Source organism: Bos taurus, chromosome 2 (assembly GCF_002263795.3).
Source record: "Bos taurus isolate L1 Dominette 01449 registration number 42190680 breed Hereford chromosome 2, ARS-UCD2.0, whole genome shotgun sequence".
Lineage (NCBI taxonomy): Eukaryota > Metazoa > Chordata > Mammalia > Artiodactyla > Bovidae > Bos > Bos taurus.
In genome coordinates, this window is record NC_037329.1 from 38088914 (window position 1) to 38115122 (window position 26209).

At 37.1% G+C, this 26209-nt stretch overlaps 1 protein-coding gene across 9 annotated transcripts in view; it reads left to right on the forward strand.

Annotated features, from left to right (window-relative positions):
* Window positions 1-26209, forward strand: part of CCDC148 (coiled-coil domain containing 148) — a 297891-nt gene that overhangs the window by 186140 nt on the left and 85542 nt on the right. For all 9 annotated transcript variants that reach the window (XM_059878265.1, XM_059878253.1, XM_059878256.1 and 6 more), the window contains one exon: window positions 9894-10034. In XM_059878265.1, coding sequence (XP_059734248.1) covers window positions 9894-10034 — 141 coding nt within the window. The remainder of the gene's footprint in view (window positions 1-9893; window positions 10035-26209) is intronic.

Genomic DNA, 26209 nt, shown 5'->3' on the forward strand with positions numbered 1-26209 from the left:
TGCCTTGTTAGGCAAATGTACTACATACTTTATTTGTATTTTATTTTTAACCATAGACCAAGATAAAAAAAACTCTGAATTGCAGAATCAGAAGTGTAGTCATTTCTTGGGTTGATGGCTTTATGGAAAATCCCTGATACTGAAGTTAAACTTAGGGCTCAGCATAAAGTTATCTCAACTTTCTTGCAAGATGTTGTTAGATCACAGATATCTTTAATAATAACTTTTAGTGTTGCAGAAGATTTTATAGATTATAAAAATTGTGTAAACCTTGACCTCAGAATATAAGGAGCATATAATCTAATTGGGAAAAGTAGTATGTGCCTGTGAAATGGCTAATAAATAAAACCTTTTTTCCACCTTTTTAACAATTGAAATATAACTGACATATAACTTTGTATTAATTTTAGGCAAATAGTATAATTTGAAATATTTATGTATTGTGGGAAATGATTACCTCAGTAAGTTTAGGTTAACATTCACCACCACACATAATTATTATATTTTTCTCTTATGATGAGAACTCTTAAGATTTACCCTCTCAGAAACTTTCAAACATGCAAAACAGAATTGTAAACTATTGCACAGTCCTAGGGGTATAATGCACAGTCACTATGCTGTGTATTGTACCCCTAGGACTTATAACTGAAAGTTTGTGCCTTGACCTGCTTTACCCGTTTTGACTACCTCCCTCTGTCTTTGGCAACCACCAATCTGTTCTCTGTATCTAAAAGTTCATTTTTGGGGGTTTGTTTTTTGTTTGATTCCACATGTGAGATCATATAGTGTTTGTCTTTGACTTATTTCCCTTGGCATAATACCCTTAAGATCTATACATGTTGTTGGAAGTTGTAGGATTTCTTCTTTTTACCACTGAATAATATTCCCGTGTATATGTGTACCACATTTTCTTTCTCCATTCATCTGTCAGTGGACACTTGGGTTGTTTCCATGTCTCGGCTATTATAAATAATGCTGCGGTGAAGTTGCGAGTGCAGGTATCTTTCAAGATATTGATTTCATTCCCATTGGATAAATACACAGCAGTGGAATTGCTGGATTGTATGATAGTTCTGTGTTTAATTTTTTGAGGATCCTCCATACTGTTTTCCACCATGGCTGCACCAATTTACAGTCCCACCAACAGTGCAAAAGGGTTTCCTTTTCTTCACATCCTCACCAACACTCATTATTTCTTATCTTTTTGATGAAAGCCATTCTTGTTCATTTACCAAAGAAATATTCATTGAGCATCTACTTTGGAGGAGGCACTGTCCCAGCAGTGGGTTAGAAAGTAAATAAGGCCAAATATCTGTTCTCATGGAGTTTAAAGTCTAGGGAGAAACACTGTTAAGAAAATAAATCAACTGACCAATAATGAAATGTTTTCCAGTTTTATTGAGAAACAATTGACGTACCTCACTTATAAGTTTAAGATGTACAGCATGATGGTTTGATTTATATTTATTGGAAGTGATTACCACAGTAGGTTTAGTTGACATCATCTCATATAGATATGAGAAAAACAAAATCCTCCTTTTGTTGAGAACTCTTAGGGTAACAAGATAATTTTTTATAGTGTAAGTGGAATGAAAGTAAAGCAAGATGGTTAAAGAGTGTCTGGATGGTATCTATTTTGAGACACATTCATAGATGCACACAAGAGCTGGGGTTGACAAATGGTAGAGAGGATGTTAGGAAGGACAACCCTGAAGGACCTTGAAGGGCAGATGAGCAGGAGTGAGGGGTTTCCCAGGCAAAGAGCTGGGACAGAGATAAACATGGATGTGTAGCAGTGGGGCAGAGAGGAAGAGGCAGAGGAAGAGGAAGGCCTGGGCTCTTTGCTTTGGGGAGTAATAGGAAATAAGGTGATATACATGGGGTCAAGTCCACATATGCCTTAAAAGATTGAGTCTTTCTTTGAACAAGGTAATGTCCAAATTGCCATAGAAACTGCTTGAAATGGTGGCAAATGCAAAGCCACCATTATTAGAATCATGTGAAGGGGAGCAAAAATATGTGAAAATTAACCCAAAATACAAATATCTACTGAATTGGTTGAATGAAAATGGCACTGAAGTCAGGAAAGTCAGCTAGAAAACAATAGTAGCAATTGAGGAATATACTGGACATTTGTATAGAAGTTATGCTTTCTTATCTCATTTATTCACCCCTTCACACGTATTTATTGAGCATCTATTAGGTGTCAGGTGGTGTGTAAGGCACTGGAAATACAGTGATGAGCCAATCAGATGTGGTCCCTTTCTTCATGGAGATCATAGTCTAGTGGGGAAGCGGACCATGGTCATGTAATCAAAGCTGAATGTCTGATTTTAAACTATGACAAGTATGTTGAAAAATAAGCAAGTTATGGGAGCATGCAACTAGGATGGGTGGGTAAAACTCCCCTGACAGACACTGATGCTGAACTTTGGGGCTAAGTATTGAATAGGAAAAGATGTGGAGGATGCAAAGAGAAGGGGAGGATACAAGTGAAAGAAATGGCATGTTCACCATCCACGTAGATGGAGGAAATGTGGCTTGTTTAGGGATCTGGATGATGACCAGGGCTCCTGGAGCAGAGAGGGTGAGTCAGTTACTGTAATGGGTTTAGGAGTTGGGGCTGCAGATATAGGCAGGGCCAAACTCTGGAGGCTTTGTAGTCCATTGTTGGGAGCTTAGACTTCACCCTAAGAGTGATGGAAATCTTTAAAAGTGTAGGAAGTGAGGTGGGGATGTGGGCAGAAAATGAAACCAGCGTGGATGCAGGATGTATTCCAATAGCGCTAGGATGGAAGGCCTGAAGATAGAATCGAATGTAGGTCCAAATGATAGTCAGATGCAGTCTGCAGGACTTGGTAATGGATTATATGTGGAGTGTCAGGGACAGGCAGTGTCAGGATGATTCTTGAGAATCTGGCTTGTGCAAACTGATGATATTTGCACAGCAATCCTGTAAGGTATGTGCCGTTTTTATCCCATTTTACATTATTCTGAAGTTAGAGGTGGTTAAACAATGTGCCCAGGGAGTGCCATTAATAAGTCACAGGGATAGAACTAAATCTCTGGTTTCTGATTTCAAAACCTGGGTTCTCTCATTATGCTTCTCAGTTGACCACAGAAAGGATGAGGACTGTGGCTTAATGATGGCAGCACAGTAGCTTTGGTCTTTATAGCACATAGTCATAGAATCTCAGCATTGGAAGAGATTATAGAGAATTTACTGCTGTGTTTTTCAAGCTTCTTTCACTGTGACCTACATGAGAAATGTATTTTACATCACAAATGAATATATATATATATACACACACACACAGAGAATGGAAATAATAATTTCCTGAAACAGCATTACTGTAATGACATGAGATGCACTCTTATATTTTCTTCCATAAAAATATGCTAGTTCCCATCCATAAAATTTATTTCATTATCCACTAATGAGTTGTAACCCTTTGTCTGAAAAACTGATTTAGTGCTCTTCATTTTTTGAAGAGGATTTGAGGCCCAGAAATGGGAAATGGTTTCCCTAGATCTCATAGTCAGCAGGCAAGAGATTTCCTGACTGATAACCCCATTTTCTGAGTCTATTATGCAATTTGGCTTTGTCAGCTTTGTAAATATGGTACAATGATGGGTTTGTAAGTTTTGTCCCTTAGGAAAAAATATCTGTTGACAGTTTTTCACTTATTAGCATTTACTTTGTTTCTTTCTCTGCAAGTCTTATTTTACACTAAGGTTAAGACCCTCTAGGACCCGTTTAAATGAAACTTTGCAAGATTTTATTTGAAAAGAAAAGGACACGAAACAGTCAGATAATAGTGCATAATCATTGAGATTCTCAAAAAGACTAGTAAAAATTCACAGAAAATGGAAAGCAGTTATCAAAGAGAGGTGATCAAAAAATGCACTTATGAAGTCATCCAAGAAACCAAGGGACAATTGTGAAACCAAGAGGAAAAACCAAATCTTTCCACTAAGCAAAAATGCCACGGAGATAACAGGAAGTTTTAATAATGTATGCAAAAGCACAGGTACTGTATTTCATGAAGGTGAAAGTGAAGTCACTCAGTCGTGTCCAACTCTTTGCGACCCCGTGGACTGTAGCCCACCAGGCTCCTCCGTCCATGAGATTCTCCAGACAAGAATACTGGAGTGTTGCCATTTCCTTCTCCATGTTCATGAGAGGAGTTTAAACATAAATGGAACATATAAGATAAAAAAAAAGCTTAGGTAATATTGAAAAATGGTGGGACATTTGGAAAGAATTTAATGAAACTATCAGACTGTTGAAGATTCAATAAAATGAAAATTTGGTTTACTCAGCTGTAGAAGCTTATAGGAGCATTTAAGGAGAAGATAGAAAAAGATTTGCTTGACACTTTTTGCACATATCCTCTAACATTGCTAGAAATATAATTCATTATTGAAAATCCTGACAAGATTTTCTGGATATTTTCCTTGTCTGACAAGCAGAAGTGGCTCTTGGGAATCCTGGAAACACTTATGATGGGGAAAGCAGGGATTGAGCATCACAGGGTGGAAGAGTCAGAAAATGATAACGTGTCTGGAGAGGGTACCTTTCTTTACAAAAACCTATCCAGTGGGGGAGAAAGGGAAATATTGTCCATCTAACTGCCAGGCATAGCCTCAGAGTCTTATCTGTGCATTTCCCAGTAAATATTTCTTAAACCTTTAAAGTGCTAGATACCATGCAAGACAAATCTGGTCCCTGCCCTTAAGAAGTTTGTAGCCAAGTCTGAGATACGGGCAAGTCCAAGTGGTTCAATGCTGATGTGTGCTGTAATACAAGAGAGGGACAAGATGCTAGGGATGTTGGGAAGAGACACCTGATCTGGACATGGTAAGTTAAGGAAGACTTCTTGGAGCAAATGATGTCTAAGTTTAGGCTTGAGTAGGATAAAGAAAAGTTAGCCAGATGAAGCATGAAGAAGAGAGAGCTTGCTTGTTTCAAGGATTACTTGACACTGTGATTAATGTGTTTACAAAGCATAGGCCCAGCACACAGTAAGCCCTCATATATGGCAGTTTTTAATATTTTATCCTAAGTAATAGACACCGCTCAATAGTACTTTTCCCACATATAAAACAATACACATGATACAATGTTTCTGCAAATAATGGCTGATAGAATTCACAATTAATGTTTAATTGTCTGTTATTATTTAACAGGCTCATAAAATGCTGATGTTTGTTCCTCATTGCAATTCATTTTGAATTGCATTCAGTTTTCATTCTGAAAACTACAGAGCATATTGTGGTCTCTCTGTATAAGGAAAATAGAAAAAAGAATCGGAATATTAGGACTTAAAGAAACTATAGAAGTCACCTGATCCAGTCGTCCCCTTTAACATGGGAGAAAACTAGGCTAGCCCTTTGCTCAAAGTAACAATGTTGTCAGTTAGTGGCAGCAAGAAGACAAAAAGGCTGGTATTCTGACTAGCACCTTAATCCTCATTTCCTTTATATGGCTTTGCCAACTTCAGAGTTATTTTCAATGCTCTCAACTTTGATGTAAAATTGTGTTAATATTGTTACCTTGATATTAATTCCCATTATTGCCTTTGAAGTTTACATGGGCTTCATTTTGTGTTTTCCTAGTACTTTATTCATTCTGAAAATATGCATGTTAATTAATTTCCCTTGAACTATTTAACTTTTACATCAAGAGCAAAGGACATATGTAATACTACTAACCATTTTCATTTTAAATCCTTAATTTATTATTGGCAAAAGATTAATATATTTTAAACTTCATTTGTTCTCTGTTAGGTTAAGGTTTCATTCAAAGACTGTACCTTTGGCAGGAATATTAAACAAAGAATTAAGTAAAGAACTGGAAAAACTTCTGTAGTTAATAATCTAAATAATACTTTACTTATAATGTGCTCCTGACTACCACTGTGGTAATGTTCTTTCCTGGTTGTTATTGCTACACAGTTATGTTCGCATGCTCCATTTAAAGCTATATAATTACCAAACCTTTTAAAATAAAAACCACTAAAATGTTTTCTGGGGTATTCTTCCTTTTGCTCATGGTTTGCTCTTCGGTACTTCAGCTTATTGTGCTTATATTGATTCCTCTGCCCACCTGTCAGCTTTCTTGTTCTTGGACTTGAAAATACCATAATCGGTTGTCATTCTCTCCTCATGGAAAATCCTTTGGCTGCCTCTGTGGGGATCCACTGGGTACAGATTTTTTCAATGGCACCCTTTTCCCAGCGGAGTCTTCACTCTGTCTGTTGTGTATTCCAAAAAGCCCCATTACCTTACCTCCTGGATACTAACTGTTGAAGAGCCTGTTTCTCATTGTCACGATCTCACAACTCCAGCTACTTAGGAGGATATAATGCTAGCTTCAACAATGTTCCCTTCTTCAATTTTCACCTTTTTTTTTTTTTGTGGGGGAGAGGGGATATAGGTATAATTACAGATGATATTGTGAGTTATTGATTGCAGGTAAACTTCTAACAGTCCCTGTCCACTCTCATGATTCTAATATGAAGTAGAAGCTATTTAGTTTCAAAAGGCTGATGCTGACTTGCTCCAGAGTTTTTGTTCCAGCAATTCATATATGTGTACACAGTTTAAATCTACAACCCATTGGCTTTTGATTGCTCAACTTGCATTTGTTTTATGATTTACAGTGTATGCCCCATTTTAAAAACTACTGCAATCTTTTCTGGAGAACAGGAAAAACATTGTTTAGACTTGCAAATGACAAGAAGGGTAAACTGGGAGATTAACTGGGGTACCTGAATTTTATTGGTCTGGTTATTCTCTTGCTATACTTACCTTTGGAAACAGAAATCTTGTCCAGTTGTAGGTATTTGCTTATATTTGGCTTCATAAATCATACAACAGTACATGTGCAAAGTCATTCAATGATAATTTCCACAAATTAGTCTTAAGTCAAAAGTGAGTAAAATAGTTTCAAAACACAAACTTTTTTCTATTGAAATTTATAGGAATAGTCCCAGGATTCAAAAAGGCTGAATGTGTACTAATTTTCTTTACATTAGTTCACTGCTTCTCAGGTCTCATTGCCTGAGAACCTTGAGACTACAGTGTTTTATTATACAAATCTCTTTGGACATACATTATATTTTGTGTTTTTTTAAATAAAAATTTTAATACAGAAAAATATACACATATATCTAAAAGTCTGTCATTATTCAACTTCAGCAATTATCAACTTACTAGTCAAATTTTTTTCATCTATACCCTTATCTAGTCTCTCATGCCTATGCAAATACCCATATATCATATCATTTCATCTATATTTTAGTATTTATCTCTAAAATTAAAAAGAATAAATCATTTATAAAGCCTTTATAAAAGCATAACCATACTATGATCATACCTAAAAACTTGAACAGTGTTTCCATAATAGCATCTACTTACTAATCAATATTGAAATATATCTGTTTTTTTTTTATATATTAGGTGTATTCAAATCAGAAACTAAAATGGCTGTTTGTTTCCTCTTTGATGTTAAGATTACTCACTGTTTTCAGCTACTGTCAGCCTGATCCATCCATTACTATAACATTTCCTATCAGCTCAGATCAATTTCAGTAGCAAATGATTATCATGAATGAGAACCCATTATTTCGTTACTCATTGCAATAGGGTATATTCTAATGCTATCATTTCTTTTTTATTTATTTGGTTCCATTTAAAAATGTTATTTGGGTAATTTAAATAGGTATTGCTTGAGCATCTATCATGTGCTAGCACTCTGCTAGATAGTATAAGGAGAAAACAAAATACCTATATATCATGGCCTCTGCTCGAAATGGAAATAGAAATATTATGCTCAAAATAATTAGAGAACAGTTATGAGTGTGGGTTGGAGAATGTTTAATGGCAGCTATGGGACATGTGCTGGGCCAAGAAGCATTTTATGAAATAGGGGGAAACTGAGGGCATTTCAGGTAGGGGAATAGTTTGGGTCACACCATGAGGCAAAGAACAAAGATGGTGGTATAAAGAAAGGAATGGGAAAAAACCTACCTAGAGACTCCACATTAACAAGGTTAAAGTGGGGCATTAGTTGGAGGTGAAGACAAGCACATTAGATAACAAACAGAGAGGGTGAGGTTGAGAAAGGACAGCAATAGAGTTAGGAGTATAAGGTAGACACAGGAAGCAGGAAGAAGAGAAGAGAGCAGTATCAACTGGTGGAGAAGCAGGGGAGAACAGCGTTATAGCCAAGGAATGAAAGAGTTTTAAACATGAAGAGGTGGTTGACAGAGTTAAATACCACTGTAAGGTTAAAGAAAGGGGGACCAATTCAGGAGGGAGACCCCTGGCAATATTTGACAGGACACTTGATTTTGATATAGCATATTACAGACAGAGGGTAGATAAAGGAAGGAATGATTTGGAAGTAATAGGTTAGGACAGAGGGCATAGATGATCTTATTCTAGGAATAGGGTTCAAAAGAAGAAGGTAAATATGGCCAAGATTATCAGCAGTTGGGGAAACCTAAGTGTTTGAAGACCAAAAGTCTGAATTTCCTTGATATCCCTTCTATTTTGATAAATAGAGCAAAATATATTTTTAGAAAGCAAACTTTGAATAATGAAAGTGCAAAAAGAGCTTAACTAGTTATTTTCGTTCACTATATTTTATGATATTTCATTTACTCAATTTTCATTTCATATATTACCACAGTGAATCATGCTTATATCAAATATATGACAATGATATATTAAACTGAGAATGCTAGTTTCTTCCGTTTCAAAAAAAAAAAAAGATTTTCTGCATCTGTCTCCATCTCCTTCCTCTCTGCTTTGTTAGCTATATGTATACATGGAATGTGTGTTTGCTTTTATTTTGTTAGTTTTATTGGTTTACTGCTCACAAAGATAAGATATGTTTATTATAAAAAAATTTTTTTAATTCCATGAAATGCTTCTATTCAGAGATAAACAATATTATTATTTGGTAAACCTCCTTCCAAATCTCTTTCTATGCGTAGATAGATAGATGATATTTTATTTTAATGAGATCATACCGTGAGTGTGGTTTTGCACCTGCTTTTTTACATCTAGTAATAGGTTGTAGATATTTTCTGTGTTGATGAATATGGAAATATAGAAACTTTTTCAATGGCAGTCATTACATGATGATGCCATAATTAATTTAAGCCATGTCTTGTTGCCAGACACTTAGACTCTCCATTTGTTCTGTTTAAGCAGCACTGCAATGAACATTCCTATTGGTAATTTGTGCACATGTCCTGTTGATTGTCTTCTTGGAATAACTTCTTCAAAGTGGGGTTATGGGTGAAAGGCTATGTATATTTCATATTGCGATATATATTTACATATTACCCAGTGTTCTCTAGAAGTGCTGTACCAATTATATTTCTACCAATAACACCTATTAGTACCCAGGAAGTTCTTTTAAATGTCTTAATATTTTTCATCTTCATTCAGGCTCATTTTCTTCACTTATAAAAATCAGGATGAAACATATCAGTGATTCTTAAAAGTTTTAGGATATTAAGACCATTTGAAAACTGTTGACTAGAAAGTAGAAATATTGTTCCAGGAAAACACATCTGCAAAAACACAAAAATTCACAAAATCTGTGAATTATGAGAATTCACAGATCTTTTGAAGTCAAATCACAGACTCTTTAGAATTTCATTCCATGAATCCAAGTGAACAATCTCTGAATCAGGTGATTTTTACAGTTGCTCTCTACACCTTATACACATACATCACACACTCATGTGCATGCAGAATTTTAATGTGTCCTTGGAAAATCTTTAATATCTTCTTGATACAAACCCTAGTCTCCTTGTGATCTGTGAAATCACTTGAGTGTATTTATTTATTGGATGAATTTCTATTTATTTCAGGTTCTTCAGTGGCGAGCCCGCCAGGAAGAGATAACAAGACTGGAAATGGAAATCTCTGCCAGAAGAAGAGAAAAGGAAGAGGAGAAAGAGAAACTGTGGAAGAAGAAGGAATTGTTACAAAGAGAAGAGAAGAAAAAAGAGGTATTTATACTGTTGCTGCAAATGTGTGAATGAATATTTAATTGCTTGATTGAGATTTGATTGACCTTGGTCTTTGGCATAGAATCCTCATAGGCAGTTCTTAGAAAGATTCATAAGGTTCTAGGGGAGTCTTGTTTGAATGTATTTGCGCTTCAGAGATTTATGTACATGGAGGAAAACCCACTTTATTGACTTCATAAGCACAAGTACTTGTGATTAGAAGAGATACTATAGATAAAGAAAAGACAAGGTTTGTGGTTGTTGTTAAAGTATGTTCTAAGTAGGGACATGGCAAAGCCAGAGGTACTGGAATAGCATTTTGGTTGACTACAGTACAGCAGAAGACTGTGAAAAGATGTATTTATTGGAAAATACAGTATATTGGGGTCAGTACAATTCATAGAATACCACAAGTCCCTTTAAAGAATTTACTTCTTGTTTTATTATGTGTTAGATTGTTTGGTTTTTCATACTGATACAAATTCATCATCCTATTTTTGAATGAACATTGGTTTCCCAATCCTCAAAATATTGATTAAAATACTTATTTTTTAAAAGGTATTTTTTATTTTTATTATTTTTGGCTGTACCATGTAGCTTGTTGGATCTTAGTTCTCTGACCAGGGATCAAATCCATGTCCTATGGAGAGGAAGTGTGGAATCCTAACCACTGGACCTCCAGAGAATTCCCCAAAATACTTATTAATAGCTTTAAAATAATTATTTTGACAGCCTGTGGAAGATAAAACATATTTCAGAGGGGATTTAAAAAAAATATAGGGTATATATTTAGATATTTTATTTGCCCATATCACAAAAGTGATAGAATTTATAGTAAAGAATACTTTTCTTTAAGGTTTTATGACTTCTGTGGAAATAATTCACAAAAGGCAATTTATGATCAATTCTACAAGATAAAAAAAGGAATTTCCGTTAATCTGTATTGACTTGATCCGGACAATATGTGAAATGTTTTCTTTTAGAGTTGCTTAAAGTGCCAAGAATGACTAATTCATAGTCCTTGATGAATAAATTTTGCTTTATGAACACAGTTGCTATACTTTAAGCTATATGGTCCATTGAAATCATATGAAACTCTTGTCCAAAAGTTTTTCCTTTAAAATTCAACCTGAAGAAAAAAATAACACTGTGGTTTTTAAGCTAAAAGTCAGATTTTCTACATTTTTATAGTTCAGTTATCATTATTCTTGCTTGGTTTGTGCTCTTATGTCAGCAAATTGTTGTAGAGTCAGTATGTGTGAAAAACAACGTGTATAGGAATTATATAATTTTTGAGAAAATGAGCTGCGAAGAAGATGTAATTTACAGTTTGATTTCTAAGAGAGTACATTAAGTGGTTTCATCAAGTCCCCATCAAAAGAGATACTCATAAATATCAACTATGTTTCAGATAATGTAGGGCTTCCCTGGTGTTTCAGATGATAAAAGAACTTGCCTGAATGCAGAAGACCTGGGTTCGATTCATGGGTTGGAAAGACGTCCTGGAGTAGGAAATGGCAACACACTCCACTATTCATCCCTGGAGAATTCCATGGACAGAGGAGCCTGGTGAGCTACAGTCCATGGGGTCGCAGAGAGTCAGACATGACTGAGCGACTAAAAACAAAAACAAACAGATGTGACCTATACACATTTCTGGATAAAACTTATCAATTCCAGCATTTGCTGTTATGAAACTATAGTATTGGAAAAGTATATTCTTAGAGATTTGTCATCTACCTTCATAAAACTTCCTTTCTATAAATTAGTATGACCATGAAAGGATGTATTTTTAAACATTAGCTTGCATGTAGTGTCATTTTAAGTGCCATACACAGACACAGCTGAAATGCCAGGCTGGATGAATCACAAGCTGGAATCGAGATTTCTGTGGGAATATCAACACATATATGCAGATGATACCACTCTAATGGCAGAAAGCCAAGAGAAACTAAAGAGCCTCTTGATGAGGGTAAAAAATGACAGAAAAAAACTGGCTTAAAACTCAATATTCAAAAAATGAATATCATGGCATCTAGTCCCATCTTTTCATGGAAAATAGATGTGGAAAAAATGGGAAAAGTAACAGATTTTATTCTCCTGGACTCCAAAATCACTGTAGACAGTTACTGCAGCCATGAAATTAAAAAAACTCTTGGTCCTTGGAAGAAAAGCTATGACAAACCTAGACAGCATATTAAAAAGCAGAGACATCACTTTGCCAACAAAAGTCTATCTAGTCAAAGCTTTGGTTTTTCCAGTAGTCATGCATGGATGTGAGAGTTGGACCATAAAGAAGGCTGAGCACTGAAAAATTGATGCTTTTGAACTGTGGTACTGGAGAAGACTGTTGAGTGTCCCTTGGACAGCAAGGAGATCAAATCAGTCAATACTAAAGGAAATCAACCCTGAACACTCTTTAGAAGTATTGATGCTGAAGCTGAAGCTCTGATACTTTGGCCACCTGATACGAAGAGCTGAATCACTAGAATAGATCCTGATGCTGGGAAAGATTAAAGGCAGGATGAGAAGGGACGACAGAGGATAAGATGAGATGGACATGAGTTTGACCAAGCTCCAGGAGATGGTGATGGACAGGGAAGCCTGACATGCTGCAGTCCATTGGGTCTCAAAGAGTCAGACATGACTGAGTGACTGAACTGATCTGGACTGAACTTGGCCTAACACCAAAACAGCAGCAACCACAACAAAGAAAATAGTAATGGAATGAATAATCGAGCTCTAAGTCAAATTCATGGTCAATCTCTTGCAAATGTATGTGACCAAGGTATCTATTTTATTTTTTTTCTTTTAAAAATTACTTCTTAACATTTAGAAAAAAATTGAAGTACAGAGCTTGATGAAATTAAAACAGTACTCATCACCTAACATTGAAACTGTTAACATTTTTCATTGTTTCATATTTAATTTTATAGATAAAGTTGAAGTCTTCTTTTGAGGACTTTACTCAGTACCATTTTTCTTCTTACCACCCCAGAAGAGTCTTGATCATGAATGTTATTTCTATCTTTCAGACCATCTATTGCTTTTAATACATTTTAATTCTTTTACATTTTTCATAAATATTTTCACACTGTATCATTCTGCAGCATGTGCTTTTTCATTTAACCATGAATTTTGAGATATAGCCATGTTAGTAGAGGCAGCTAGTTTACTCTTTTAATGGCTATATTATGTTTCACTGTAGAACTAGGTTACCATTTATCCATTCTTTGAGCAGTAGGATGTAAGTTTCTTAAGTTTTGTTCTTGAAACTGTACTGCAGCAGCCACCTGTATATAATTACAGGGGCATGTATGCACAGCTTTCTCTAGGGTATACCTGGGGTGGGAATCACTGTGTTGCAGGATTTGCATGTTTTCAACTTTATAAGACTTTTTTTTACTTCATAAACTATTTAAACTATTCTTTTTGATATTTGCCAATCTGATAAATCCCTTTCATGGACCACAGCCTTGTCATGGCAAAGAGGCTTACATAACTCAGTGAAGCTATGAAACACATCGGCAGGGCCATCTAAGATGGGTAACTGAAGAATTCTGACAAAATGTGGTCCATTGAAGGAGGAAATGGCAATCCACTCCAGTATTCTTGCCATGAGAGCCCCATGAACAGTATGAAAAAGGCAAAAAGATATGACACCAGAAGATAAGCCCTGCAGGTCAGAATCTGTCCAATATGCTACTGGGGAAGAACAGATGGCAACTACTAATAGCTCCAGAAAAATGAGGTGGCTGGGCCAAAGCAGAAACAATGCTTAGTTGTGGATGTGTCTGGTGAAAGTAAAGTCCGATGCCATATAGAACAATATTGCATAGGAACCTGGAATGCTAGGTCCATGAAGCAAGATAAATTGGACATGATCAAGCAGGAGTTGGCAAGTTTGAACATTGACATCTGAGGAGTCAGTGAACAAAAGTGGACTGGAACAGGCAGATTTAATTGAGGTGACCATTATATCTACTAATGTGGGCAAGAATCCCTTAAAAGAAATGGAGTGGCCCTCATAGTCAACAAAAGAGTCTGAAATGCACTACTTGGGTGCAACTGCAAAAATAACAGAATGATCTCAATTAGTTTCCAAGGCAAACTGTTCAATATCACAGTAATCCAAGTCTATGTCCCGACCACTGATGCTGAAGATACTGATGCTGACTGGTTTTGTGAAGACCTACAAGACCTACAAATAACACCAAAAAAAAGATGTATCTTTGATCATAGGGTATTGGAATGCAGAAGCAGGAGATCAAGAGATACCTGTTTGGAGTAACAGGCAAGTTTGACCTTAGAATACAAAATAAAGCAGAGCTTAGGCTAACAGAGTTTGTCAAGAGAACACAAGGGTCTTAGCAAACATGCTTTTCCAACAACCTGAGAGATGACTCTACAAATGAACATCATCAGATAGTCAAAACCGAAATCAGACTATGTTCTTTGCAGCTAAAGATGGAGAAACTCTATACAGTCAGTAAAAATAAGACCTGAAGCAGACTGTCACTCAGATCATAAGTTCCTTATTGCAAAATTCAGGCTTAAATGGAAGAAATTAGGGAAAAACATTAAGCCATTCAGATATGATCTATATCAAATCCCTTATGATTATACGGTGGAGGTGATGAATAGATTCAAGGAATTAGATTTGGTAGACAGAATGTCTGAAAAACTATGAAAGAAAGTTAGAACATTGTACAGGCGGTGGTGACCAAAACCATCTCAAGAAAAAAGAAATGCAAGAAGGCAAAGTGATTGTCTGAGGAGGCTTTACAGATAGCTGAGGAAAGAAGAGAGCAAAAGATGAGGGAGAAAAGGAAAGATTATTTCCGACTGAATGCAGAGTTCCAGAATAGCGAGGAGAGATTAGAAGGCCTTCTTAAATGAACAATGCAAAGAAGTTGAGGAAAACAATAGATTGGGGAGGACTAGAGATCTCTTCAAGAAAATTGAAGATATCAAGGGAACGTTTCATGCAAGGATAGGCACAATAAAGAACAGAAAGTGTAAGGACCTAACAGAAGCAGAAGAGATTAAGAGGAGGTGGCAAGAGTACACAGAAGAGCTATACAAAAAAGATCTTAATGACTTGGATAACCACAATGGTGTGGTCACTCAACTAGAGCTGGACATCCCAGAGTGAGGTCAAGTGGATCTTAGGAAGCATTACTACAAAGAGAGCTAGTAGAGGTGATAGAATTCCAGCTGAGCTATTTAAAATTCTAAGAGACGATGCTGTTAAAGTACTGCACTCAACATGTCAACAAATTTGGAAAACTCAGCAGTGGCCGCAGAAGACTGGAAAAAGTCAGTTTTCATTTCAATCTGAAAGAAGTTCAATGCCAAAGAATGTTCAAACTACCATACAATTGTGCTCATTTCACATGCTAGTAAGTTTATGCTTAAAATCTTTCAAGCTAGGCTTTAGCAGTACATGAATTGAGAACTTCCAGTACAAGCTACAGAGAAGGCAATGGCACCCCACTCCAGTACTTTTGCCTAGAAAATCCTATGGACAGAGGAGCCTGGTGGGCTGCAGTCCATGGGGTCCTCAAGTTGGACACGACAGAGCGACTTCACTTTATTTTTTCACTTTCATGCATTGGAGAAGGAAATGGCAACCCACTCCAGTGTTCTTGCCTGTAGAATCCCAGGGATGGGGAACCCTGGTGGGCTACTGTCTATGGGGTCGCACAGAGTCAGACATGACTGAAGCAACTTAGCAGCAGCAGCAGCGGTACAAGCTATGTTTAGAAAAGGCAGAGGAACCAGAAATCAAATTGCCAACAATTGTAAATCATGGAAAAAGCAAGGGAGCTCCAGAAAATCACATCTACTTCTGCTTCATTGACTGTGCCAAAGCCTTTGACTGTGTGGAGCACAACAAACTGTGGACAGTTTTTAAAGAGATGGGAATACCAGACCACCTTACCTATCTCCTGAGAAACCTGTATGCGGGTTAAGAAGAAACAGAACTGGGCATGAAAGAGCTGACTGGTTCAAAACTGGGAAAGGAGTACATCAAGGGGTATTCCTACTGTGAAGGACAGGGAAGCCTGGCGTGCTGCAGTCTCTGGGGTTGCAAAGAGTCGCACTGAACAACAGCAGAAGAATCTGACAAAAGGGAACAGTATGTCAGTGTTTTAAATTGGATTTCCTCTGATCACCTGTGAGATGGCAAATCTCATATTTTTATTGAGCAGTTTTCTTCCTCTGTGAATTGCTTATTCATGCTTCTTGTCCATTTGTCTATTTTTCCTTTATTTAATCTGTTGGTGATCTTTATAAATTCTTGATACTGTTTCTTTCTATCAGTTACATGAGTTGCAAATATTTTCTTTTGTTGGTCATTGGCTTATAAATTTGCCTCCATGTCTTTAGTTTCATGGAAAGTTAAAATGATCAAATAATCCAAGTTCTTAAACTTTTCCTTTGAGAATCATGCTTTCATGTATAAACTATGACCTGGTAGTCAGAACATCTCTGTGGAGAGCTTTGATATTTGCCTCTGCTAAGGGCAGGGCCCTGTGTATTTTACTGGCCCCACACCAGTTTGTGTACAGTATTAACTTTGAGACTTGGGACCCATGGTGTGAGCTGGGAGTGGGTGTTGATTTGGCACTCCTGTACGCACCCTGGGCTCTGCATTTGACCCTTTTCCTCCTCTGGTCCCAAGCAGAAAATTAGCTCCCTGTCACTCTCCTGGGGAGAGTTTATGGCGTAGTTAGTTTGCACTGTATGTATGGACAAGTCCTACATGATTTCTTGGCTCTTCGTAGGTAGCTGGTTCCTAACCCATGTGCACAGGTCCCACACCTATTATTAAAAACTGAGCCATTAGTTTCTCAGATGTATCTCAGGTCCAGCTCTCCCCAGGAGTCACTTGGCTTTGGCTCCTTCTTACTGCTCTGACTTTGAGTTCCATCTTTATTTTCAGCACTGAGGTACTGACTGTGTGTGTGTGTGTGTGGTTGTGGTATAGTTTGTTCAAAATTTCTGTGTTTAAAGTGGTAAAGGAGATTTCTGTGTCAACTCAGACATACTGACCAAGCTTCTGACTATCTTTATATATTCGAACCACAAATACAGATTTTCATTAACTATTTTTTTTAATGTTGGAGACAAATTCTAGCTCTTCAGTGTTTAATAGAATAGTGAAAGTTGCTCAGTAGTGTCCAACTCTTTGTGACCCAATGAACTATACAGTCCATGGAATTCTCCAGGCTAGAATACTGAAGTGGGTAGCCTTTCCCTTCTCCTGGAAGCTTGGCAGAAAACTCCCCATAGGCAACCTCCCCTTGACTTGAGACTGGCTGCTTTGTTACCTGGTGTTCTTTCTCTCCTCATCTACTGTTTCAATTCCTGACATATCTTCTTAAAAGACAGCAGCAACAGAAGTAGAGATACTAGTTCAGTTCAGTTTAGTCACTCAGTAATGTCCGACTCTTTGCAACTGCATAGACTGCAGCATGCCAGGCTTCCCTGTCTATCACCAACTCCTGGAACTTGCTCAAACTCATGCCCATCTAGTTGGTGATGCCATCCAACCATCTCATCCTCTTTTGTCCCCTTCTCCTCCTGTCTTCAGTCTTTCCCAGCATCAGTGTCTTTTCCAATGAGTCAGTTCTTTGCAGCAAGTGGCCAAAGTATTGGAGCTTCAGCTTCAGCATCAGTCCTTCCAATGACTATTCAGGATTGATTTCCTTTAGGATGGACTGGTTGGATCTCCTTGCTGTCCAAGGGTCTCTCAAGAGTCTTCTCTGACACCACAGTTCAAAAGTGTCAGTTCTTCAGTGCTCAGCTCACATCCATACACGACTACTGGAAAAACCATAGCTTTGACTAGCTGGACCTTTGTCGGCAAAGTAATGTCTTTGCTTTTTAATATGCTGTCTTGGTTGGTCACAGCTTTTCTTCCAAGTTGTAAGCATCTTTTAATTTCATGGCTGCAGTCACCATCTGCCGTGATTTTGGAGCCCAAGAAAATAAAGTCTGTCACTGTTTCTATTGTTTCTCCATCTATTTGCCATGAAGTGATGGGACCAGATGCCATGATCTTTGTTTTTTGAATGTTGAGTTTTAAGCCAGCTTTTTCACTCTCTTTCACTTTCATCAAGAAATTCTTTAGTTCCTCTTTGTTTTCTGCTATAAGGATGGTGTCATCTGCATATCTGAGGTTATTGATATTTCTCCCAGAAATCTTGATTCCAGCTTGTGCTTCATCTAGTCCGGCATTTCTCATGATGTACTCTGCATACAAGTTAAATAAGTAGGGTGACAATATACACCCTTGATGTACTCCTTTCCTAATTTGGAACCAGTCTGTTGTCCTCTGTTCAGTTCCAACTGTTGCTTTTTAACCTGCATACAGATTTCTCAGGAGGCAGGTCAGGTAGTCTGGTATTCCCATCTCTTTAAGAATTTTCCAGTTTGTTTTGATCCACAGTCAAAGGCTTTAGTGTAGTCTATAAAGTAGAAGTAGATGTTTTTCTGGAGTTCTCTTGCTATTTCTATGATCCAGTGGATGGTTGGCAATTTGATCTCTGATTCTTCTGCCTTTTCTAAATCCAGGTTGAACATCTGGGATTTCTTGGTTCACATACTGTTGAAGCCTAGCTTGAAGAATTTTGACTGCTACTTTGTTAGCATATGAGATGAGTGTAATCGTGCAGTAGTTTAAACATTCTTTGTCATTGCCTTTCTTTGGGATTGAAATGAAAAAAGAAATACAATGCCATGTGTAAAACCTTATCTTAGAATTCCTGAACAAGCAATCACCTTTATACTAATTCTTCTTCCCAGTATTTGTCTGTTAGGAAATAATAGTGTATTTTTGCTAGAATAACATAATTTGTATCCAGTATTAAAATTTATCCTGGTAGGTGCCTAGCTCCTTGCAAATGTACATTTACTATTAGTAGATCACTTTTTTCCTTCTGTGCTTTAAAAATCTAGTTTAACATTATATTCATGGTTCTCATAGTTATATCTCAAGACCCAAGGACAATTTTGATGCAGAAGCTGTTAGGTGATAAAGATGCTTTTTTCAGAAGCATGTCTCCACTTTTGAAATTATCATGGCAAAATCAAGAGATGATGTCTTTCAATAAACCAGCCCTAGGAGCTATTGTAAAAATCAAGTTTATCATGTTAGATAAACCTCAAAATGCTTAACCTGTAGTATTGGTCCCAGAACCACCCTTTCACTGCATGTGACTGTTTGGATGGCTTGAATAACAAAAAAATTGCTCTGTATCACAGCATCTTTGGAGATCTTACTGCTGCATAATGCCTGGCATTCTATTGGATCCAAGGCAAGGATAGTTTTAACCTTGTGCCCAAAATGGAGATTTTTAAGCAAGGCTCACATAAAAAGGAAACACATTCTTTCTTTGATTTATTGTGTCACAGTTCTCTCCCTATTTTCACCAACTCTGAATCCAGCTTTGAAACCACTCATATCGCACAACTGAGTGGTGGGGGACATAGTCAGAAAAATCAGAATGACTCTACTGGCCATGTGACCTTTAGCCTTATCTCAGAGGTATTTCTGGGGGACCTCAAGGGACATCGCACCAGTAAATACCAGTAGACCCAGTCTTCAGTAGAACCTCAGCACTTGGGTGCTTCCCCTTGTCCTCAAGTGACCTGGAAAATACTCAGAATTATATTCATCTGAGAGATAACTGAGAAGAGAGGAAAAAGTCTAAAACAAGAATGGTAGGCTGTCTTAATCAGAATGGATGCTAGAGATCTGGAACAGTGCTGCTTCTCAGAAGATTTAAGAACCACAGGCTTAGGAGGGCATCCAGAGCACATTCAGATCAAAACCAGTCTCTCTTTGTGAGAATTTATGGTTTCTCATGAGAATATGTGCTCAGTTGCTTTTGTCATGTCTGACTCTTTGCAACCCTATCAACTGTAGTTTGTCAGGCTCCTCTGTCCATGGGATTCTCCAGGCAAGAATACTGGAGTGGTTTGCCACACCCTCCTCCAGGGGATCTTCCCAACCCAGGCATAAAACCCACGTCTCTAATGTCTCCTGCATTTTCAGGTGGGTTCTTTACCGCCAGCACCACATAGAAAGTCCTCCTTATGAGAGTAATTCATCATAAAATTATGAAATCTCTTCTGCAATGTTTCTTAATCTAATAATATACTGATCAAAAGAACCATGAGTAGAAAAACAGGTGGACATAGAAGAATAATAAAAAAGAATTCCTAGATTTTGAGCTCTGCTTCTTTGGGATTGTGGGGCTTAAAAGATTTATTGAATAGCCCCATGATAGGCAGGCTTCTAAGATGGACCCTGAGATTTCCTGCTCTTCTGTGATACATACCCTGTATCATACACCAGATATCTGTAAATGTCTAATTGGGCTATATTATATGGCATAAACAGCCTTGAGAAAGGGAGATAACTTGGGCGGGCTTGAAGTAGTCACATGAACCCTTTAAAAGCAAAGAGTTTTCTTTGGCTGGTCTAGCCATATAACTATAACGGACCGAATATTGCCAGGAAAAAAAAAAAAAAAAAAAGATTGGAAGCAAATTTTTCCTTAAAGCTTCCAGATGAGGGCTCAGTTTTGTCAACACTTTGATTTTAGCCTTGTGATGTCATGACGAAAGAGCCCAGCCATGCCTTGCTGAACCTCTGACTTATAGTACTCTGAGCTAATAAGTGAGTATTGTTTCAAGTAGTGAAATTTGTGGTAGCCTGTTGAACAGCAGTTTGAAAAATTAATACAGATTTTAGTATCTGGAAGTGAAATGCTACTGTAACAGATACATAAAAATATAGAAATCTTTTTGGAATTGGGAAGCAGGGAGAAATTGGAAGAATTTTGAGGAGCATGATAGAAAAAAGACTAGAATGCCTTGAACAGACTATTAGTATTAATAGAAATATTGGTGTTTAAGATGTGGCTGGAGAGGATTCAAAGGAAGTGATGAACATGTTGTTGGAAATTGGAGAAAGGAGAATCACTGTTATGTTATGGCACTAAAACCTAGGGAGTTTTGTCCTGTAGTTAAATGGAAAAACTTACTAAACAATGAACTTCATATATAAATGAACTAAAATTTCCAAGATGTTGAACATACTACCTGTATTTTTTATTTTGCTTCTTATAGTAAAAGAGAGTGAGATAAATTGAGAGAGGAACTGTTAAACTAAAAAGAATGAGGACTCGATGCTTTGGGAAACTCCACCTATCCAAATGGAAAAAGATTGTAGACTTAAGAGGTTATTTCCAATAGCACAGAGAAAAAGCTAAAAGTGTTAATGTACAGTTGTTTTGTTAATAACTTTGGAAAGATCAAAAGGTCAGTGTATCCATTCATATAAATGACCCTTCCAAGAGATAAGTGGTGTTTCTCATAGGTACTCTCTAAGTAGAGAACCTCAGAGAAGTTTAAGGGCAATTTCTCTCAACCACATCAGTAGGAGGCCAAAAGAGAGAAGGGTTCATTTCAAAAAGACTTGTGTTTATTGGTATTTGTCTAATGGAGGGAATCCCATAAAATCCACAAAGTCCCACTGGGTTCTTGAAAAAATTTTATCAAAAATGCTATAAGATTAGACTGAAAGGGACAGAGAGAGAATGAATTGAAAGGAGGTTAATGGATCCCCCAAATTCCATTGGCAGGAAGCAGGCTGATAAAACTGCTCAGCCACCTGGCATTCCTAATAGTGCTACCATGGAATCAGACCACCCATCTAGGCTCAGGAAGAGCTCTGTTAACTCTGTTAACTCCCCACCACTTTGCACATAGAATAATTGTATCAGCTCTTAGTAAGATATATTGACAGTCTAACTGTTTGTGACCCCATGGACTGCAGCATGCCAGGCTTCCCAGTCCATCTCCAACTCCCAGAGCTTAGTCAAACTTATGTCCATTGAGTCGGTGATGCCATCAACCAGCTCATCCTCTCTCGTCCCCTTCTCCTCCTGCCTTTAATCTTTCCCAGCATCAGGGGCTTTTCAAATGAGTCAGTTCTTTGCATCAGGTGGCCAAAATATTGGAGGTTCAGCTTCAACATCAATCGTTCCAATGAATATTCAGTACTGGTATCCTTTAGGATTGACTGGTTTGATTTCTGTGCAGTTGAAAAATGCTCAAGAGTCTTCTCCAACACCACAGTTCAAAAGCATCAATTCTTCAGCGCTGGTGCTCAGCTTTTTTTATGATCCAACTCTCACATCCATACATGACTACTGGGAAAACCATAGCTTTGACTAGACGGACCTTTGTCAGCAAAGTAGTGTCTCTGCTTTTGACAGTATTGACAGTAAGATTGTATATAATCCAAAATGGGTCACTAAAGATCCAAATAGACTGATCATTCATTCACTTATTTGCTTCTTCAGTAAGTATGTACCAAGTGCCTTTAATGTGATACATATTACACTCAGTCCTTCATGCAACTGTAAGAGTTCACTTCATGCAAACACAAATTGGCCTTTCTCTGGTGTCTTTTTAAAAGGGTGTTTGCCCACTGTGCCATAAAGATTTTTTGTGGGTTTGTTTGCAATTCTTGGTTAGGTCAACAGAAGTTCTTGTTAATAATACAGAAGAATTTCTCTTTTTTAATTTAATTTAATTGGAGGCTAATTACTTTACAATATTGTGGTGGGTTTTGCCATATGTTCACATGAATCAACCATGGGTGTACATGTGTTCCCCATCCTGACCCTCCCTCCCACCTCCCTCCCCATCCCATCCCTCAGGGTCATCCCAGTGCACCAGCCCTGAGCACCCTGTCTCATATATCAAACCTGGACTGGCAATCTATTTTACATATGAATATATACATGTTTCAATGCTATTCTCTCAAATCATCCCACCCTCACCTTCTCCCACAGAGTCCAAAAGTCTGTTCTTTTCATCTGTGTCTCTTTTGTTGTCTCACATTTGGGGTCATCGTTACCATCTTTCTAAATTCCATATATATGCATTAGTATACTGTATTGGTGTTTTTCTTTCTGACTCACTTCACTCTGTATAATAGGCTCCAGTTTCATCCACCTCATTAGAACTGATTCAAATGTATTCTTTTTAGTAGCTGAGTAATATTCCACTGTGTATATGTACCACAGCTTTCTTATCCATTCGTCTGCTGATGGACATCTAGGTTGCTTCCATGTCCTGGCTATTGTAAACAGTCCTGTGATGAACAGTGGGGTACATGTGTCTCTTTCAATTCTGGTTTCCTCGGTGTATATGCCCAGCAGTGGGATTGCTGGGTCATATGGCAGATCTATTTTCAGTTTTTTAAGGAATCTCCACACTGTTCTCCATACTGGCTGTACTAGATTGCATTCCCACCAACAGTGTAAGATGTTTCTTTTTTCTCCACACCCTCTCCAGCATTTATTGTTTGTAGACTTTTGGATAGCAGCCATTCTGACTGGCGTGAGATGGTACCTCATTTGTGGTTTTGATTTGCATTTCTCTGATAATGAGTGATGTTGGGCATCTTTTCATGTGTTTGTTAGCCATCTGTATGTCTTCTTTGGAGAAATGTCTGTTTAGTTCTTTGGCCCAGTTTTTGATTGGGTTGCTTATTTTTTTGGAATTGAGCTGCAGGAGTTTCTTGTATATTTTTGAGATTAATTCTTTGTCAGTTGCTTCATTCGCTATTATTTTCTCCCATTTTGAAGGCTGTCTTTTCACCTTACTTATAGTTTCCTTCGTTATGCAAAAGCTTTTAAGTTTAATTAGATCCCAGTTGTTTATTTTTGCTTTTATTTCCATTACTCTGGGAGGTGGGTCATAGAGGATCCTGCTATGATTTACGTCAGAAAGTGTTTTGCCTATGTTTTCCTCTAGGAGTTTTATAGTTTCTGGTCTTACATTTAGGTCTTTATTCCATTTTGAGTTTATTTTTGTGTATGGTGTTAGACAGTGTTCTAGTTTCAGTCTTCTACAAGTGGTTGACCAGTTTTCCCAGCACCACTTCTTAAAGAGATTGTCTTTAATCCATTGTATATTCTAGGCTCATTTGACAAAGATAAGGTGTCCGTAGGTGCATGGATTTACCTCTTGGCTTTCTATTTTGTTCCATTGATCTGTGTCTCTGTCTTTGTGCCAGTACTATACTGTCTGATGCCTGTTGCTTTGTACTATAACCTGAAGTCAGGCAGGTTGATTCCTCCAGTTTCATTCTTCTTTCTCAAGATTGCTTTGGCTATTTGAGGTTTTTTGTATTTGCATACAAATTGTGAAATTATTTGTTCTAGTTCTCTGAAAAATACTGTTGGTAGCTTGATAGGGATTACATTGAATCTATAGATTGCTTTGGGTAGTATACTCATTTTCACTATACTGATTCTTCCAATCCATGAACATGGTATATTTCTCCATCTATTTGTGTTCTCTTTGATTTCTTTCATCAGTGTTTTATAGTTTTCTATATATAGGTCTTTTGTTTCTTTGGGTAGATTTATTCCAAAGTGTTTTATTCGTTTTGTTGCTATAGTGAATGGAATTGTTTCCTTAATTTCTCTTTCTGTTTTCTCATTGTTAGTGTATAGAAATACAAGAAACTTTTGTGTGTTAATTTTATATCCTGCAACTTTACTATATTCATTGATTAGCTCTAATGATTTTCTGGTGGGGTCTTTAGGGTTTTCTATATAGAGGATCATGTCATCTGTAAATAGTGAGAGTTTAATTTCTTTTCCAATCTAGATTTCTTTTATTTCTTTTTTCTCTCTGATTGCTGTGGCTAAAACTTCTAAAACTATGTTGAATAGTAGTGGTGAGAGTGGGCATGCTTGTCTTGCTCCTGACTTTATGGGAAATGCTTTCAATTTTTCACCATTGAGGATAATATTTGCTGTGGGTTTATCATATATGGCTTTTATTATATTGAGGTATGTTCCTTCTATTGCTGCTTTCTGGAGGTTGTTTTTTTTACTATTTTATCATAAATGGATGTTGACTTTTGTCAAAGGCTTTCTCTGCATCTATTGAGATAATCATACGGTTTTTATTTTTCATTTTGTTAATGTGGTGTATCACACTGTATGATTTGCAAATATTGAGGAACCCTTGCATCCCAGGGATAAAGCCCACTTGGTCATGATGTATGATCTTTTTAATATGTTGTTGGATTCTGTTTGCTAGAATTTTGTTAAGGATTTTTGCATCTGTGTTCATCAGTGATATTGGCCTGTAGTTTTCTTTTTTTGTGGCATCTTTGTCTGGTTTTGGTATTAGGGTGATGGTGGCCTCATAGAATGAGCTTGGAAGTTTACCTTTGCAATTTTCTGGAAGAGTCTGAGTAGGATAGGTGTTAGCTCTTCTCTAAATTTTTGGTAGAATTCAGCTGTGAAGCCACCTGGCCCTGGGAGTTTTGTTTGTTGGAAGATTTCTGATTACAGTTTTGACTTCTGTGGTTCTGATGCATCTGTTAAGATTTTCTATTTCTTCTTGGTTCAGTTTTGGAAAGTTATACTTTTCTAAGAATTTATCCATTTCTTCCAAGTTGTCCATTTTATTGGCATATAGTTGGTGACAGTAATCTCTTATGATCCTTTGTATTTCTGTGTTGTCTGTTGTGATTTCTCCATTTTCATTTCTAATTTTGTTGATTTGATTCTTCTCCCTTTTTTTCTTGATTAGTCTGGCTAATGATTTGTCTATTTTATTTGTCTTCTCAAAGAACCAGCTTTTAGCTTTGTTGATTTTGGCTATGGTCTCCTTTCTTTCTTTTGCATTTATTTCTGCCCTATTTTTAATGATTTATTTCCTTCTACTAACCCTGGGGTGCTTCATTTCTTCTTTTTCTAGTTGCTTTAGGTGTAGAGTTAGGTTATTTATTTGATTTCTCTGTTTCTTGAGGTAGGCTTGTATTGCTAGGAACCTTCCCCTTAGCACTGCGTTTACTGAATCCCATGGGTTTTGGGTTGTTGTGTTTTCATTTTCATTCATTTCTTCGCATATTTTGATTTCTTTTTTGATTCCTTCTGTGATTTGTTGATTTTTTCAGAAGTGTGTTGTTTAGCCTCCATATGTTTGTATTTTTAATAGTTTTCTTTTCCTGTAGTTGACATCTAATCTTACCGCATTGTTATCAGAAAAGATGCTTGAGATGGTTTCAATTTTTTTGAATTTACCAAGCTATATTTATGGCCCAGGAAGGTGAAATTCATTGT